Genomic DNA, 16,745 nt, shown 5'->3' on the forward strand with positions numbered 1-16,745 from the left:
CAGAAGAATCTAGAATATAATACCAAGAAAGCTGCAGGGTTGCCTGAACGACGTGGAAGTTGCTGGATCACCGTAGAAACTCTCCACCAGAAATTTTTGGAAACACAAAAGGAACTGGCCCGCCTCTTCGACTCTTTCTCTTCATCTCTCCCCTTTGCTTTGGTTCCTCCCCCCACCCAGAGCTTCTTTCTTTTTAATTACTTTGCTTTATTGTAAGATATCCCCTTTCCCATTTCTCTCGTCACCGCTTCCAACTTCAACCCCCACCCCCCACCGCTTGATCAGACTCTGCATCTGCACCTCTCTGCATATCCGTCAATTGCTATAAATTCATCATTTTCTAACTGTCTTTCAGAATCACAATCCGCCATCATGTCTGAGACCTTCGAGTTCCAGGCTGAGATCTCTCAGCTGCTCTCGCTGATCATTAACACCGTCTACTCTAACAAGGAAATTTTCCTTCGTGAGTTGATCTCCAACGCCTCCGATGCTCTCGACAAGATCCGCTACGAGGCTCTCTCCGACCCCTCTAAGCTCGATTCCAACAAGGATCTGCGCATCGACATCATCCCCGACTTGGTGAACAAGACCCTCACCATCCGCGATACCGGTATTGGTATGACCAAGGCTGTAAGTTTCTGCCCTGCCCTGAGAGTTGCCTCAAATCACACTCTCTCCCATCTCTATTTGACCACCAATACTCATATTCATCTCTTATAGGACCTGATCAACAACCTCGGAACAATTGCCCGCTCCGGTACCAAGCAGTTCATGGAGGCTCTGTCCGCCGGTGCTGATATTTCCATGATCGGCCAGTTCGGTGTCGGTTTCTACTCTGCCTACCTGGTTGCTGACCGTGTCACCTTTGTGTCCAAGCACAACGATGACGAGCAGTACATCTGGGAGTCCGCCGCCGGTGGCACTTTCACCCTTAAGGAGGACACCGAGGGCGAGCAGCTCGGCCGCGGTTCCAAGATCATCCTTCACCTGAAGGATGAGCAGATGGACTACCTCAACGAGGCCCGCATCAAGGAGGTTGTTCGCAAGCACTCCGAGTTCATCTCCTACCCCATCTACCTTCACGTCCTGAAGGAGACCGAGACCGAGGTCCCCGATGAGGAGGCTGAGGAGGCCAAGGAGGAGGATGATGAGAAGAAGCCCAAGGTCGAGGAGGTCGATGAGGAGGAGGAGAAGAAGGAGAAGAAGACCAAGACCGTCAAGGAGTCCAAGATCGAGGAGGAGGAGCTTAACAAGACCAAGCCCATCTGGACCCGCAACCCCGCCGACATCACCACTGAGGAGTACGCCTCCTTCTACAAGTCCCTCTCCAACGACTGGGAGGACCACCTCGGTGTCAAGCACTTCTCCGTTGAGGGTCAGCTTGAGTTCCGCGCTATTCTCTTCGTTCCCAAGCGCGCTCCCTTCGACCTCTTCGAGACCAAGAAGACCAAGAACAACATCAAGCTCTACGTTCGCCGTGTCTTCATCACTGATGATGCTACCGATCTCATCCCCGAGTGGCTCAGCTTCGTCAAGGGTGTCGTCGACTCCGAGGACCTTCCCCTCAACCTTTCCCGTGAGACTCTCCAGCAGAACAAGATCATGAAGGTCATCAAGAAGAACATCGTCAAGAAGACCCTTGAGCTCTTCGTCGAGATCTCCGAGGACCGTGAGCAGTTCGACAAGTTCTACCAGGCCTTCAGCAAGAACATCAAGCTCGGTATCCACGAGGACGCCCAGAACCGCCCCACTCTGGCCAAGCTCCTCCGCTACCAGTCCACCAAGTCCGGTGACGAGCAGACCTCGCTCGCTGACTACATCACCCGCATGCCCGAGCACCAGAAGAACATGTACTACATCACCGGCGAGTCCATCAAGGCCGTTGCCAACTCTCCCTTCCTGGACACCCTCAAGCAGAAGAACTTCGAGGTTTTGTTCCTGGTTGACCCCATTGATGAGTACGCCTTCACCCAGCTGAAGGAGTACGACGGCAAGAAGCTCGTCGACATCACCAAGGACTTCGAGCTCGAGGAGACCGATGAGGAGAAGACCGAGCGCGAGACTGAGGAGAAGGAGTTCGAGGAGCTTGCCAAGGCCCTCAAGAACGTTCTCGGCGACAAGGTCGAGAAGGTTGTTGTCTCCTCCAAGCTGGTTGGCTCCCCCTGCGCCATCCGTACCGGCCAGTTCGGTTGGTCTGCCAACATGGAGCGTATCATGAAGGCCCAGGCCCTCCGTGACACCTCCATGTCCTCTTACATGTCTTCCAAGAAGACCTTCGAGATCTCCCCCAAGTCTCCCATCATCAAGGAGCTTAAGAAGAAGGTTGAGGCCGATGGCGAGAACGACCGCACCGTCAAGTCCATCACCCAGCTGCTCTTCGAGACCTCCCTGCTGGTCTCTGGCTTCACCATCGAGGAGCCCGCCAGCTTCTCCGAGCGCATCCACAAGCTCGTCTCCCTCGGCCTGAACATCGACGAGGACGAGGTCGCTCCCGCCACTGAGGCCGCTGCTCCCGCCGAGGCTACCGGCGAGAGCACCATGGAGGAGGTTGATTAGATGAATTCAGTCGACTCTTTCGTTTTTGCTAATTTTTAAGTCTTACGGGAAATGGGAAACGGGATACGACCCTCTGTGATGTTTTTTATCTTTTCATTTTATGTGTTCTACAATAAGAACCGGCATCTTTTTATATTTCTATTCAGTATTCAAGACGAAGTAAACTGTAGTGTAGTGTCTTATTGTAGTTGAGGCCATGGTAGACTTTGATCGTACCCCCGAGACACCTGAGCACTCGATCTCAATACATGCAATCATAGATGACATCTCAGCTCTCAACTCTTACCTTCCAATTTACAAACTTCATCTCATTATCACCCATCTCCCTCTCTAAATCCTCTTGTGTCACTGCCCATTTTAGCAAACGATACCTTTACCTCGCGCAATACTCCGAGTTTCCAAGGTCGCTGTTTACAATGACTCAGCTAAGCAAAAAAACCTTGGAAACAAATTTCCAACCCCAACTCCGTCAGACCAAACCCAGTGAACACTGATCCTCCTGGATACATACTTCGTTCCAAATGCAGCCTATAATCTTCCCCGCTATGTATCTTGGAACCCCTCATAATAGCATCAATTGGGCGCGTAACTCAGTTGGTAGAGTGTTCGCTTTGCATGCGAAAAGTCCAGCGTTCGAATCGCTGCCCGTCCATTTCTTTTTTTTCTTTTTCATTTTTTGATCCTAGAGCCCAACACGAAATCGATAATTTTGCTTATGACCACTATTCTATCTATTTATTTTGGGTCAATTACATAGTTTCTATGCTTTTTTTTTAGGGGGTGAGCCCTGGGATTTAAATTGATCCGATTATTTACTAGGAATCGGGAAATCGGGATTGACAACCCTGCTGAGATATATATATCAGACATGGGAATCATGTTAAATAGTACAGCGAGAACTAGCCTGCGCAACAAAGTGGAATTAAGGAATCTTCTGCAAAGAAATGAAATTGAAATGACTCCCTGCGATAACATGATACAAGTTATACAGAAACTAGTGATGTAGATGTTAAACTGCATCGACAACGCTAATCTCGATTTCGTAGGAGATTGGGATCCTTGACATGCAAGAATTGCATACAAGCATAATGACTCATAGTGTATAAAGCACATTGAAGTAGGGTTAGCGTTGGAATCCCAATTCCATGTTAATTACTGAGAATTAACTAGGATTCTCAAAAAATCAACCACTTCGAAAAGATGTGATAGAGCCGTGTCCGAGAAGCATGTCCTTTTACTAAGTTATCTGGTACCAGCAGGCCGTACTTTATACCCTCAACAATGTAACCATTACCATTATAAATGACCGTTAAGAGTATTCTCATCCTCCCCAAGCATCTCCTTCACACACACACACAACCTTGCTATCCTCGTAGGCTGAGTCGTAGCATTCCCCCCCCCCCCCCAGCTCTCTATCTCCCTCTCCTCACGTGCATCTCGTATAGAATCCCATATATCCCTAAGAAGTTGAAACCGGCTTAATATCCTCAGGCCGATAGTCGGGGTCTTCTGCGTAGGTCCACGCAGGCATGAAGTGCACGGATCCACATCCTCCGCTCATAGGATGGCCGAAGATTTCGGTTTGCTGTCGAAGTTTCGTATACCCAGGTGCAGGTGTCCTTGAACTTATCTCCAAGGAAAGTAGTGTATCACACCTCTCCCTACCATACTCGCTTACCACCAACCATTCACAGTCTATCATTCTTCCTCATACACAATATAAGACATACGACCATAGGGTGTGGAAAACAGGGCTTCCCGTCCGCTCAGCCGTACTTAAGCCACACGCCGGTGAGTTAGTAGTTGGGTGGGTGACCACCAGCGAATCCTCACTGTTGTATGTTTTTGCTTTTTTTTGCCACATGCTTTCTCTCCCTCTCTCTCTCTCTGCACGACAATTCTCAATATGCACGCCGTCAGCACTTAAGCGGCATTTTAGGGTGAGTGCGGGCTAGGCGAAAGTTTGGACCGGCCCGATGATCTTCACCGAGAATGATAAGGATCATTGACAGCTAATGTCTGTTCCCAAGTATTAATGTCCTTGCATTCGACCTTGCCGTGATCTGCACTAAGAACGGTCTTCGTAGGGTCGGACTTGCTGCTATTGAAGGCTATGACCTAGTAGACCTATAGATATCGCACAGGTGTCAGTGCGAGGAAACTTCATTATGGACAGCCTTTAATATGAACTCGCCAAGCAAGTCTCCTATAGAGTCCCTGGATACTTCTCGGCCGTCGTGGATGTGTCGCACTATTGAAGATTCGTCAATATCTATAGTGCTATTGTTAGGCGACAAACGTGGACCCCGTTATAGAATATCACATACCCCGTTCGCAATGGTTTCAAATTGGTTCATGCAAAAGGTCCGTATCACGGAGGCCGTTTCCTCTAGGTGGCCAGGTCTCCATCCCCGTGCAAGACCCACTGGCAGAGTTGGCGCCAAGCCATAGCTTGTCCGTGCCACCGTTAATATCATAGCTCCCACTTATCCCGAGAGCCTTGCCCCTGCCATCTTTAGTCTGTATAGTGCCTGTGCTGATAAGACTAGTGAGTACCGTATTGTAGAGCTTCGAATTACTGCAGAATTCCTTGATCTTTGCATCTGCGTCGGACACAGAGAAGGCCAATACACCACCTGGGGCTGAATCTTCCGATTTGGCGCACATGGGATCCGGGGTATGGAGGTATTTGCTCCAGACTCGCATTTGGCTGTTGAATGTGTCAGGGTAATCGGGCTCAGGTGTAATCTTGTCATCGTCGGAGTATTCAAGCATGATGACTTCGTCATCATCGACATCATAGGCTGTGTAGCTTCCATCGTCACTTGTGTTAAATCCGTCTGCAGATAGTGCAGCTGCATTGACTCCAAATCCTCCGCTCTTATCGTAGACTAAGAGAGCTTCGTTTTTCTTCCAATTCACTACTTCCCTATCAGCTAGGGGCAACCACGAATACTGGTTATTTAGCTTTTTCTGGATATATTTTGGTAGCACGATTAAAGATGAGAAAGGAAGAGGTCGAAGCAGCTTATGGATGACTCAAACAAGGGAGCTAATTTTCTTGGGACTTTGCCCATTAGAAATTGAGATGGGGGTGTTATTTAAAAGCCAGAAGAGGTGGAATACGGATCGGCCATGCAACATTTACTGCCGAAGTGAAGGCCTTGAAGCGAGGAGCAGATATGAGTCTGCATTCGTTAGTTGGGGTAGCTAGCCTATTTCATTGTATACTCTTTCTTATACCAACTAACCAGCCAACACCGTTCATTAACAATGGATATAGGTATTAAAAATAGTAAAAAAAGATCCAACAGTGATTCGCTGGTAGTCACCCACCCAACTAGTTTAGTCGATCTAACGAAAGATCTGCGTCGGTCAAACCGAAGAAGGCTAATATTTTGCCGAAATAACCCCGATTAGCTGCACACTTACTACATCGTCAGAGGACATCACGTGGAGGTAGAGAAAAAAATTAGGCAGCGCAAGGGGATAGAAATAAAATCCATATTTCCACTTTTAATGCTTTAATGAGACAACAGAAAAGCCACATATGTATAGACCGACCTCGAGAAATGAATGGTGGCTGTGTATCGTGTTGTTCACGCAGGCTATCTTGACCATTGCCCTTGAGATGTACGCTCTCCCTATCCTCGTCTGAGCTACCCTAACCAGAACAGCTATATACTCGTGGAATGGCAGCTATGGGTTACTCCCACCATTGTCCAGGTGCCAGTCTCCTACATGATCCCAATCAATCTAGGGATTTTAATATTCGCCGCGGTCTACGAGTTCATCCTTGCCCTGGATGCGATCCATCACAAGAATAATGTTCTTCTTTTTTCAATCTGCATCTGCAATGTCTGCAGTTTTGTGTACTCTGTTATGCAGTACACTTCGATGAAAGAAACCACCACGAGGTTGTATGACCAGCGTCATGGGTTTCCGACTCTGGTAGATCCCACTCACAACGTTTGGCCCCAGATCAAGCCAGCGGAGATCCTAGTGTCAATTATTACAGGATTGTGCACTCTACTTCTATCTTCGTTTGTATACTTTTTGCATAGGGAGTATTCATGGGTCATCTACAAGTCTGTTCATGGCAGCTCGAAAACACGAATGCGTTATCTGTTCTACGAGGTAATATCTACCACCTACGGCTCCACTAGCCTTTAACAAATCTTGAGTATACGTGCTAACAAAAGACGAGCACAGATCTTCCTGGTCCTGATAAAACTTCTCTTTTATTTCCTATTGGGTTTCATCATCCAATACAACCTGGTGTATGTCCACTTTGCTGAACCGGAGTACACTCTCACAATGCTCCTCATTCCGGTCGCTTTCATCATTATGCTACTTGGTATTTGGGTTGTCCAACACGAACGAATCATTGGTGTGGTTGGTATCATTGTGAGTTTTCTTGCTTCCTCCCTGCCTGTCAGACCCCAAGGAGAACTACTACTGACCCTTTGCAAGATATGCTACCTCGGTCTACTCGCATATCTCATCAGCCGCATCATTTTCCTCGGTGGGGCTCGCACCTCTGGGAAGGACATGATGTTGTTCTTTGCCTCGGTATCTGTGGTGCTGACTTCTGCAACGATTTTCTGCGCCATTATTTGCGTCAAAAACTTTGATCGAGGCTTTAAAGTCATCAATCAATCGAAGAACGGCCATGCACAAGAGTCATATTCCACACCCACCGGATATTCCCTAGCAGAGCCGTCTCGTTCCCTTTCGCGTCCTTCCTCACGGCTCACACTTGATTAATATTACGTTTCAAAATTAGCTGATTTAGCAAAGCGATACAACCAAATACCAAGAGATTCCCCCACAGGTTACTCCCTCCGCTCCTGCAACAGTCACACAATGGGTCCACGGCCACCCTTCTTGACATAGAACACACTGAACCTCTAACATCACAGTCTGTTGAATGACTGAGGAATCAGACACCACATGGGACAGATCCCGTTTGTATTAGATAGCTAGATAGATATGTCTTTCCCCCCTCTCATCTTCTTCTCTCGGTACCTTTGCCCCCATTCGATTCATACCGCATTGTTTCTCCATTTCGGATCTCGACTGTAGTAGATTCTCATCACAGTCCCGACTACCTGTATTATAGCGGCCTCGATATTTTTAGTTCGGTCTGATATCATGCCGTCCTCGGTAGAATTAGTCCAATGGCGATGTGAACGCTAGGACGGCTCCCACTGTGAGGCAAGGGTAGACCGAAAGAAGTGGATCACCCAGACACAAGGCACGAGGACCATGAGCGATGAAGTGAGTCATATATCCGCTAGTTCTCACTGCAGGTCTATTTGCTGTTAGAGACGATGTTGAGGGGGTTTTGAAGAAACATGATAAGTTTGGTCCTCTTGGGAGCTTGGTAGATTCTCCTGAAATTCCTGCGAAAAAAAGGTTCAAGACTCATTCGCTGAAGGGGGGTTGAATAACCCTTTAACTGAATTGGAAATAGAGGATGATGATAGATGGGAATTCGCCTGAGAATTGGGTTATGGAAAGTTATCAGTCATCCTTTGAGGAGGTTGATTGTTGATAGATTTCTTCGTTCTTGGTTATCGTGTTTTTGTTTTTGGTCTGAACGACGTTGTCTCCCTGGGTAACCTAAAGATAACCTAAACAAGCGTTGTTAACTAATTGAAACCAGCCTATTAAAAGTCTGTAGCTAACTAAATCCCTCCAGGCAGACTAATTATACAAGGCAGCAGGCTTGTTCCCCCCCCTCCCCCCCTCTATTTCGGGCTTGGCAGAGCCGTCAAAGCACCGGCTTAATAAAGACCTTGGCTTCTGCATCCCCACAAACCTCATATTTAATTTTTATACTATAAAGCCAAGAAAAGAAACATCAAAGTGAAAATGTGCCAAAGAATGTGTTCCGCCAACACACACCCGCTCTCTAGAGCTCGCAAGACACAGGCCCTTATCTCGGTGATTTCGTGGCCGTGCGCTCTCGCCGCCGTCTTTACGAGTCGCCAGGGCCCTCACGCATGGATTCAGCTCGTTATAGTGAGTCCTCCTCTCTTACTATGATAGAAGACTATCTAACAATTCGAAGATCACGGTTTCTAGCACCATGTCTATATTCATGCTCTCCAGGTATCGCAAATCCTCAAGCCAATCTTATTCGCTCCTCGAAATCGCTATTGATGGCTTGGTCGCCTTACTCCTGGTCGGGGTATACATTTTCGGAATGATCCTCCTTTCTACTCAACATATTAGCGAATGGGAGTCTCCCTGGGACTACAAGCTTGCCCGTGGTATTCCCCAGATTTACTCTAACCTCTCATGTATCATCCTCGGGTAAGTCGGTCAAGCAATTAAATATCACCTAGTCTTTCAAATATACTAATACCCCTAGTCTGTTATATTTGCGCACCTTTTCTCGAGGGTTCTTCCACAAATTTATCATACCTATGCTCAAGGCCCGCTGTCTTAACTACACCCTTTGCCCAGCCTGTGACCGATCTGTGGATGCTCCAATTACCAAGAGTCAGGATATGACCGCGAGCGCGGCGGGACAGGAAAGACCCTTTGTCTCGACTGATTGTCTTCGGGGTTTTTACACTGATGATGTTGAGTCCCAGCTGTTACTACCCGAGAGCTCCTTAGTCGTGATGGGTAATCAGACTACTGGCATTGTGACCAATGACTGAAGCTTTTGGGATGCCAAGAACAAAGCTCTAATATGGATGCAAGGGTCGGTTTGTACGACCTTGCAAGGGCCCAATCTTTGACTTGATGCAGTTTTTCTAATGTTTCGGTCAATAAGATTGAAGATAGCGATTATGTGACAGAGAATCGTCAAAGATTGCCAAGAAAGTTGTTGGGGATTGATGCCTGGATGCGTGGATTGACAGGCCTCACCTAGCTATTTAGTTAGCTAGCTTCCTGTTTGTGTGTAGAGAATGAATCCTTCTTCTCTCCCCTCTCGGCTCCTAGCAACCAGGTCAAAAGTACAAACAGCCTCATTGCCTAAATCTTGGGGCTCTTAGTTGGCCCCTGGTTTTCGCTTAAAAATGATCAGTAGCACCCTTATGATGAGCTTTTTCACGGAAACGCCTCCCCAATAACGCGTTTGGTCATGTCTAGGACAGGCGTTCAATTCTATATATTTGCTTAGGACGGGCTAAGTGAGTTAGCCACTATCACCCCTAGGTGAGAATTGTCACCCTATTCTCACCTCTCTCACCCCGGTCTCTAGGCTTCTCACCTATATTCCCGCACTCACCCTAGAGTACCGCTTAGTTACTAAGGGCGCATTGAGTATTGACCGTGCAGAATAATAGGCTTATATACAGTTATTAGTCGGGTGGGTGTCGCCTAGGTGAGAAATGGGTGAGCGCCGCTTTACGGTCGCGCGACTAGGGGTGAGAAGGGTGAGTGCGCTATAGATAGGGTGAGAATTAGGGTGAGAACTACCCGGGTTGGTCAAAATTACCTGTCGCGAGAGCAGCTCCAGATGTCTTCAAATGGCAGTCCAAAGGCGAAATCGCGCACGCGTGGTTCTCCAAGAAATTCCCGAGCTTCAGTTGCCCCACAAGACCCATCGTTGGACTGCAAATTCCCCGGTCGGTTCCGCCACCAAAGTCATGGTTTGTAGAATACTCTCCTGCTGTCTATTGGTCAAGGATGCCTTAGCCCGGTGCAGCTTGAATGCCTAGCACGTTCGGGGGTTCATTGTTATGACAATGTGCACCGGCATCGCACCTCAAATACTGCATTATCATGTACATTAGCTCTAGGCTTCTTAAGATCAGGCCATGCTAGAGAGATTCACGTTTATTTGTGCTTGCCACAACTTTACTTTCTGTTGCTTTTGCTATCATCGACTGAAATTGCCGCGGGAAAGATGAAGAGAACAGTTAATTTGGAATCTTGGGACAGCACGCTACACGTGGGACAAAGACGTATGCCGTTAAAATATAATCATTACGTCAAAACTCTGCTGTCCTCTTAATTCTATTAAGATACAACGGTGACGTAGGGCACCGACAGCAACCTATAAAAGACATCCTCCTGCCTAAATATTCCAGGAGCATCAAGCTCCAGAATCCTCCAATTTCATTGACAATGTCTTCTGCTTTGGTTACGGGCGCCACTGGTATCTCTTGCGTCTTTTGAAATTGAATCTGCGAAACTAACAATATAAACAGGCATCACCGGAAGCGCCATTATTCACCGTCTCATCAAAGATTCTTCTTATAACAAAATCTACTCATTCTCTCGGCGCAATCCTGGTTACCAGCACCCCAAGGTTCAACATGTTACCATGGACCTTCAGGGCTCTGTGGAGGACATGGCACCCAACCTCAGTGGAGTCTCTGCGGAATATATCTACTTCTGTGCTTATCTGGTCCCTGAGAATCCGGCAGAATTGTTGCGTGTAAACGTGACGCTCCTGAGAAACTTTATTCAAGCCCTCAAAACTACTGGAGCCGACAAAAAGATCAAGCGCTTTATTCTCACTTGTGGCACCAAGCAGTACGGCGTCCACCTCGGACAGGGCAAACAGCCTTTCCTGGAAGATGACCCCCTGTTGGAGAATATAGGAGGGGTCAGTTGGCCTCCCATCTTCTACTATGATCAACAAAGAGCCCTTGCTGAAGCCGCTGCCGAAGGCGGCTGGGAATGGATCGCCACGCTTCCCCAGGACGTGCTCGGGTATGCACGGGGAAACTTCATGAACGAGGCCACCTCTCTTGGGCTATACTGCGCTGTGTGCAAAGCTCTGCCAGGGTCTGAGTTGCCTTTCCCAGGCAGTAAGTCCAATTACTTGACATTCAACTGCTGGACATCGGCAAATCTACACGCCAATTTCTGCCTATGGGCCGCGAGGGCCCCGGGCGCAGGCAACAACATCTTCAACGTGGTGAACGGCGACACAGAATCCTTTCATAATCTGTGGCCTCGTCTGGCTGCCCGATTTGGTTGCAAGATCCCGGATCCAATGTTCCCTAATGGTGGCATACCGAATACCAAGGGGTACCAGACATACGAGTCGTTGACGATCCCACTACAGAACAGGCCGCCTCTCCAGGCGGTCGCATCATCTCTGGGTCTTTCGTCAGATACTTTGGTGAAAGACTCTCCCAAACTCTTCCTTCAGGTGGATCCTGAAAAGTGGGCGCGTCGAGCGGATGTGAATGAGGCCTGGGCCGGGCTGAGAGAAAAGTATCATCTTGACCAACAGGCCTGGGACAAGGCAACCTGGGATTTTTTAGTTTTGACCATGGGCCGGGACTGGAGCTGTGTAGCGAGTATGAGTAAGGCGCGGAAGCTGGGATGGACGGGGTATGCGGATACGTGGGAAGAGCTGGAAGAAACCTTCCGAGTACTGGAAGAAGGTGGGGTATTACCGCCAGTGGATCAGCTCCGTCGGGACTTTTAGTTCGTTTTCTATAGCTTTCTTCGTCGTCCAAAAAAAGAAAATTTGTACTTTCTTTGATTGTCCATCTCAAGCCAAAAATTTAGCAATCTCATCAATAATACCAGTATTACACCAATAAATGACAAGTTGCATAGGATCATGCCTCCTGATCAACACGATATTACCTATAGGTAGTTTTGTACGGATCGCGGCGCAACCAATAACATTAGAAGCCGAAGTGCTTGATGTAATGCCAGCATAATCCACTTATTCTTGATCGATCGACTCCCGACACATTTCCGCTGGCCAGAGCGTCTTCGAACAAATAAACGCGTCATTTGCCGACCGTTAAGTCCCCCGATGATTTTGTTGTTATATATACGGAGCCATAATCCAATCCCTAAGCATAAGGGGTAATGATTTGGTGAAACGTTCTCAACAATCTTCATTTATCTGCTACTCGCAATGTCAAGTGCTGAAAAGAGCCCACACGTCTTACTGACGGGAGCCAATGGCTTCGTAGCCTCTCACATCTTGGCTATCCTGATAAATGTGGGCTAATTTCGTCCATTTTCCTGGATACCGACTGGGGACTGATCATCCAGTAGCGCGGATACGCCGTGACTGCGACAGTGCGCTCCCAAGAAAAAGCGGATGATATTATCAAAACACATCCAGATTGGAAAAGCAAGGTGGTATTTGCAATCGTCGCTGATTTTACTTCGGCAAAACCTTTCGACCATCTCTTCGAGAGCCCAAAGACGCCTTTTACTTATGTGATCCACACGGCATCACCTGTGACATTTCAAGTGTCTGATATCCAAAAAGAGATGATCGAGCCTGCAGAAAAGGGGTAAGATGGCCGTCAGCATGTTCCAATATGAGTTGCAGCTCACACAATTCAAGAACCACCGAGATCCTGAAGGCTGCTCATCAGCACGGTGGTACCGCGTTAAAGCGTTTCGTTCTCCTCGGAAGTGCCGTATCCGTGCTTAACTCATTCGAGGATATGTCCAGGGAAGGCAATCCGTACACAGAGAAAGATTGGAACCCGGTAAAGATTGCTAGCGTCTACTCTATTGATATACTCTTTTTATCTGACATGGCAAAGGTGACGGCTGAGCAAGCCATTGACAGAAATGATCCCGTTTTGGGATATAACGTGTCCAAGACAAGGGCCGAGGCTGCTGCGTGGGGTTTTATGAAGCAGAATGCAACCTCCTTTGATCTGGCCGTAATCAACCCGGACATCATCATTGGTCCAATGACCCAACCAATCTCAGGCCCTAAGTCTATCAATGAGACCAATCATTTTGCCATAGCGAGCTTTATTGATGGAACTCACAATGATATTGACGGCGTCACCTTCCCTTTCTACCATTTCGTAAGTTGTCCGCCAGGGCTTACGTTCTAGCCGGCTGGCAAGATGCAACCTGAAAACCGAGAGAAGTCGGCTCATTTGCTTACTTATATTCAGGTGGATGTTCGAGACGTGGCCCGGAGTCATGTAGATGCGCTAGAAAACCCCTCAGCGGCAAACCAGCGGGTTCTCCTCATCTCAGGTCTCATATCACCCCAACTGGTGGTCAACATCATCCGCAAGAATTTCCCTGGCCTTGCTAACCGGGTCCCCAAGGGCAATCCCTCTCAGGTCTTACCTCCTGGAGTTCATCCCACGGGATGGGATATGCGCGTGAGTCTGGGGATCCTCGCCGACGGTACCAAGGAGGGCAAGTGGGAGTACATTGACCTGGAAACTAGTGTCATTGATACTGTTGAGTCGATGATGAAGAAAAATGTCCTTTAGTAATTCTGTATTGGCGTTGATTATGCAATCTACCGGCCTGAGAAATCGGAACATGAAAACAAGTACATGTGAACGCGTCTAAGACTACTGGTCCGAGCGGCGGGGGTTACAGTTATAGAGAATGTCAATGTGAAACTACGTAACTTATAGTAAAACAACAGCTTCGCCTATACTATGGTTAGATGGGAGAGATCGTCAAGCTCGCAGTACAGTTGGATGATAAATATATCGTTGATCTCATTCAGTCCGACCCCTCTTGTCCATCGCTCGCGACATACAATGCTAGAATCTTCCAAGGAATTGTAGTGTAACCCTTCTCAATTTGCCATTGCTGATAGTGGTGCTGATGACTTGAACTAGCAGCGGGATAATGGTTAAATTCCTGCCAAGCTCTAGAGAGACTTTTCCTAGACCTAGTCTGCATTATTCGGGTACAAATCTGCGATATTTGCTGGGTAATAGTAGGCAAGGAAAAGTTGACAAAAGAAGATATAGTGTAGCTGGGGCAAGTCATCGTATTTTAAGCTGTCTGCAAGAGCGGTAACGAGATATGTTCTAGATGACCCTTGCTTGAGTGAGTAATTATCACACGACAATAGTCATTACGTTGTGACTGTGCGTGAGAAAATCGTCCTTAACCGAGTATCACCCGCACTCACCCTAAAGTGCCGCTTAGCTGACGGCATATTGAGAATTGTCGTGCAGAGGGAGAGAAAGCATGTGGCAAAAAAAGCAAAAACATACAACAGTGAGGATTCGCTGGTGGTCACCCACCCAACTACTAACTCACCGGCGTGTGGCTTAAGTACGGCTGAGCGGACGGGAAGCCCTGTTTTCCACACCCTATGGTCGTATGTACTTTGCTGTGCTATAACGCCAATCATATCCCATGTTAGCTTTTCGCTGCCGTACCATTCTCATTCTAGCGATTCAACTAGCTTCTTTTAGTTTACCAACAGGATCTAGTGACCCGTCTGGTATATGGAATTCCCCAATGACCGTGGTGGGATGGTTAGTCAACTAACTATGGACCTTACTATGACCCGAATGAAAACTACAACGATTGGCCACGAACAATCTGATAGAACGTTTCCTTGCACGCAAGTTCCCATTCCCTTTCGTCTCACTATGTATCATAAAGCCCTAGTCGATTGGATTCCGCATTATCGTTACCCAGCACACAGACCGAATTTATTCGATTACCCCAAGGCCCAGTCAAGAAGGCGCGAGAGTATGAAATGCCATAAAGCTCCGGTACGTCTGGAAGGTCAAGTCATCCAAACGACTTGGACAGGGCAAGCGTGTTTGACTATTTGGCCTTATAGACACACCCTTTGCTGCAATATCATTCTCAGGGTCGAACAGTTCAGGATAAGTCCCAAAGAACGATGGGTCGAGCTTATATTGAGAAACCCCGTGGTCCATATTCAAAAGTTTGAATACCGCTTGAGCACACTCAGGGACAGAGAACAGAAATGCCATATCTGCAGCTGGAAGTACGGTGGATGGGTCGACATTTTTATTGCCCATAACAGCTGCTCCTTCGGCAATATCAGTCACCCGTACATACACGTTTGTTGGAGGGGCGCCGAAGACCAAATCTGCCAGACAGGCTTCTACCACATAGCTGCTCACGATATCCACGAATATTTGGTCGATTTGGGGGTTTGCAGCGTGCAGTCGAATTAATCGATCCCTTAGCGCTGGGAATGGGGCCCAGTCGATAATACTCGGATACTGGTGCTGTAACTGTAGCATTGTTGGTTTATATTGTGTGTGTACCTTTGACAGCATTTCTGGGCATGGGTTAAGCTGCCAAACGGTCAAATCGACGATGTGGTAGAATTTCGTTTTCGCATACCACGCCATGGCTGCTGGGCGCGTGAGGCTGTTAAAGAGTGCAAGTACTCCCAAAACTTGTCGATACGGTCTGCTAGATTATTAGAGATCATCTCAGGAATCGTACTTTTTGGAGAAATTACCTTTCTTGCTGTTCGGATTGCATCTCGGTCTGGCCAATACTTGTTCTCATCAAGTCGCGGAGTGTTGATATGTGATCCGAAAATGGAGAATTCGTTTCAACCCAAGGCTTGCCCAATATAAGGCTCGAAGTTGCACTATGGGATAGAGCTTTCATGTATGGCTGGAGGCCCATCTGGTACTCATGGCTCCAGATATGTGGTATCTGAGGTACTATGCAGTTGATGTCACCGGGAAGGGTTTGCCAGTCAAACGCTTCGCACGGCGCTTCCAAGTGAGGAGGAGGTTGATATACTTGCGAGGCAGAGCCAGTGGGTATCAGTGTATCAAGTGTTGATAGCTGCTCAGGTACCTCAGATAAGGAGCAAACCGCAGAATCCAGCAGTTCGGCCTCGAGAAACGTATCTTGGGATAAGCCCCCTTTCAAGCCTTCCAATGATTCAAATCCAGCCTCGCTCTCAGGGCCTGCAGTTGAAGGTTTATGCAAAACGTTTGAAACCGAGCCAGTCAAGGATTGCAACGTTTCTGTGAGCTTAGTCAATGTCGATTGTACATCGACAAGCTGCTTGCGAAGATGATAATTTTCGTTACGTATCCTTTCAAATGCTTCGTTTTGTGTTACACTTCCTGCTTCAGCAGATCTTTGAAGTTCCCTCACTTTTTCAGATTGCCTGAGACGGTATGTCCGTTGTGATAACCGATTTCTAGCTCTTCTATTAGATGGTCAGCGAATGGTGGGTGGCCTGCATATCAGTCAAAGCTTGGAATTACCTCTTAACCGGATCTTCGCCACGTGTGTTTCGTCCATTATTGCCGCTTATCATGGTCGAAGCGTTCAGTTTCCATAGACCATTGCAGAACTAGAGTCTGCCGTGGGCGGATGTCAAAGAGTCAGGAGACGAGCCAGGTTGCGTGATTAAGGTTTGACATCTCGGGTTCTGATTGGCCCATTCCAGCATCGGTGCGCCCTTGGGCAATTTATCTGTACCATGGTATTGTCGTATTTCTGATACT

At 47.7% G+C, this 16,745-nt stretch overlaps 7 protein-coding genes across 7 annotated transcripts; 5 read left to right on the plus strand and 2 right to left on the minus strand.

Moving 5' to 3' along the window:
* Positions 1–372: 372 nt before the first annotated feature.
* hsp90 (chaperone Hsp90) lies at positions 373–2,556 on the plus strand (the record flags this gene model as incomplete). Its single annotated transcript, XM_057282219.1, has 2 exons — positions 373–630; positions 721–2,556. The coding sequence occupies 2 exons, from the start codon at positions 373–375 to the stop codon at positions 2,554–2,556; spliced, it is 2,094 nt and encodes a 697-aa protein (XP_057133102.1).
* Positions 2,557–4,899: 2,343 nt separating this feature from the next.
* Positions 4,900–5,331, minus strand: N7471_009501 (uncharacterized protein; the record flags this gene model as incomplete). Its single annotated transcript, XM_057282220.1, has 1 exon — positions 4,900–5,331. The coding sequence occupies one exon, from the start codon at positions 5,329–5,331 to the stop codon at positions 4,900–4,902; it is 432 nt and encodes a 143-aa protein (XP_057133103.1).
* Positions 5,332–6,106: 775 nt separating this feature from the next.
* On the plus strand, positions 6,107–7,323 carry N7471_009502 (uncharacterized protein; the record flags this gene model as incomplete). Its single annotated transcript, XM_057282221.1, has 4 exons — positions 6,107–6,189; positions 6,234–6,693; positions 6,769–6,963; positions 7,030–7,323. 4 exons carry the CDS (start codon positions 6,107–6,109, stop codon positions 7,321–7,323), a joined length of 1,032 nt encoding a protein of 343 aa, XP_057133104.1.
* A 1,122-nt stretch (positions 7,324–8,445) lies between these two features.
* N7471_009503 (uncharacterized protein) lies at positions 8,446–9,230 on the plus strand (the record flags this gene model as incomplete). The annotated part of the gene is made up of 3 exons (XM_057282222.1): positions 8,446–8,583; positions 8,633–8,877; positions 8,936–9,230. 3 exons carry the CDS (start codon positions 8,446–8,448, stop codon positions 9,228–9,230), a joined length of 678 nt encoding a protein of 225 aa, XP_057133105.1.
* A 1,417-nt stretch (positions 9,231–10,647) lies between these two features.
* N7471_009504 (SDR family oxidoreductase) lies at positions 10,648–11,965 on the plus strand (the record flags this gene model as incomplete). Its single annotated transcript, XM_057282223.1, has 2 exons — positions 10,648–10,678; positions 10,731–11,965. 2 exons carry the CDS (start codon positions 10,648–10,650, stop codon positions 11,963–11,965), a joined length of 1,266 nt encoding a protein of 421 aa, XP_057133106.1.
* An 809-nt stretch (positions 11,966–12,774) lies between these two features.
* N7471_009505 (NAD dependent epimerase/dehydratase) lies at positions 12,775–13,751 on the plus strand (the record flags this gene model as incomplete). Its single annotated transcript, XM_057282224.1, has 3 exons — positions 12,775–12,797; positions 12,851–13,328; positions 13,422–13,751. The coding sequence occupies 3 exons, from the start codon at positions 12,775–12,777 to the stop codon at positions 13,749–13,751; spliced, it is 831 nt and encodes a 276-aa protein (XP_057133107.1).
* Positions 13,752–14,966: 1,215 nt separating this feature from the next.
* N7471_009506 (bZIP transcription factor) lies at positions 14,967–16,555 on the minus strand (the record flags this gene model as incomplete). The annotated part of the gene is made up of 3 exons (XM_057282225.1): positions 14,967–15,681; positions 15,734–16,444; positions 16,503–16,555. 3 exons carry the CDS (start codon positions 16,553–16,555, stop codon positions 14,967–14,969), a joined length of 1,479 nt encoding a protein of 492 aa, XP_057133108.1.
* Positions 16,556–16,745: the final 190 nt, after the last annotated feature.

Source organism: Penicillium samsonianum (genome assembly GCF_028829775.1).
Source record: "Penicillium samsonianum strain IBT 33392 chromosome Unknown utg000005l_segment0_segment0, whole genome shotgun sequence".
NCBI lineage: Eukaryota > Fungi > Ascomycota > Eurotiomycetes > Eurotiales > Aspergillaceae > Penicillium > Penicillium samsonianum.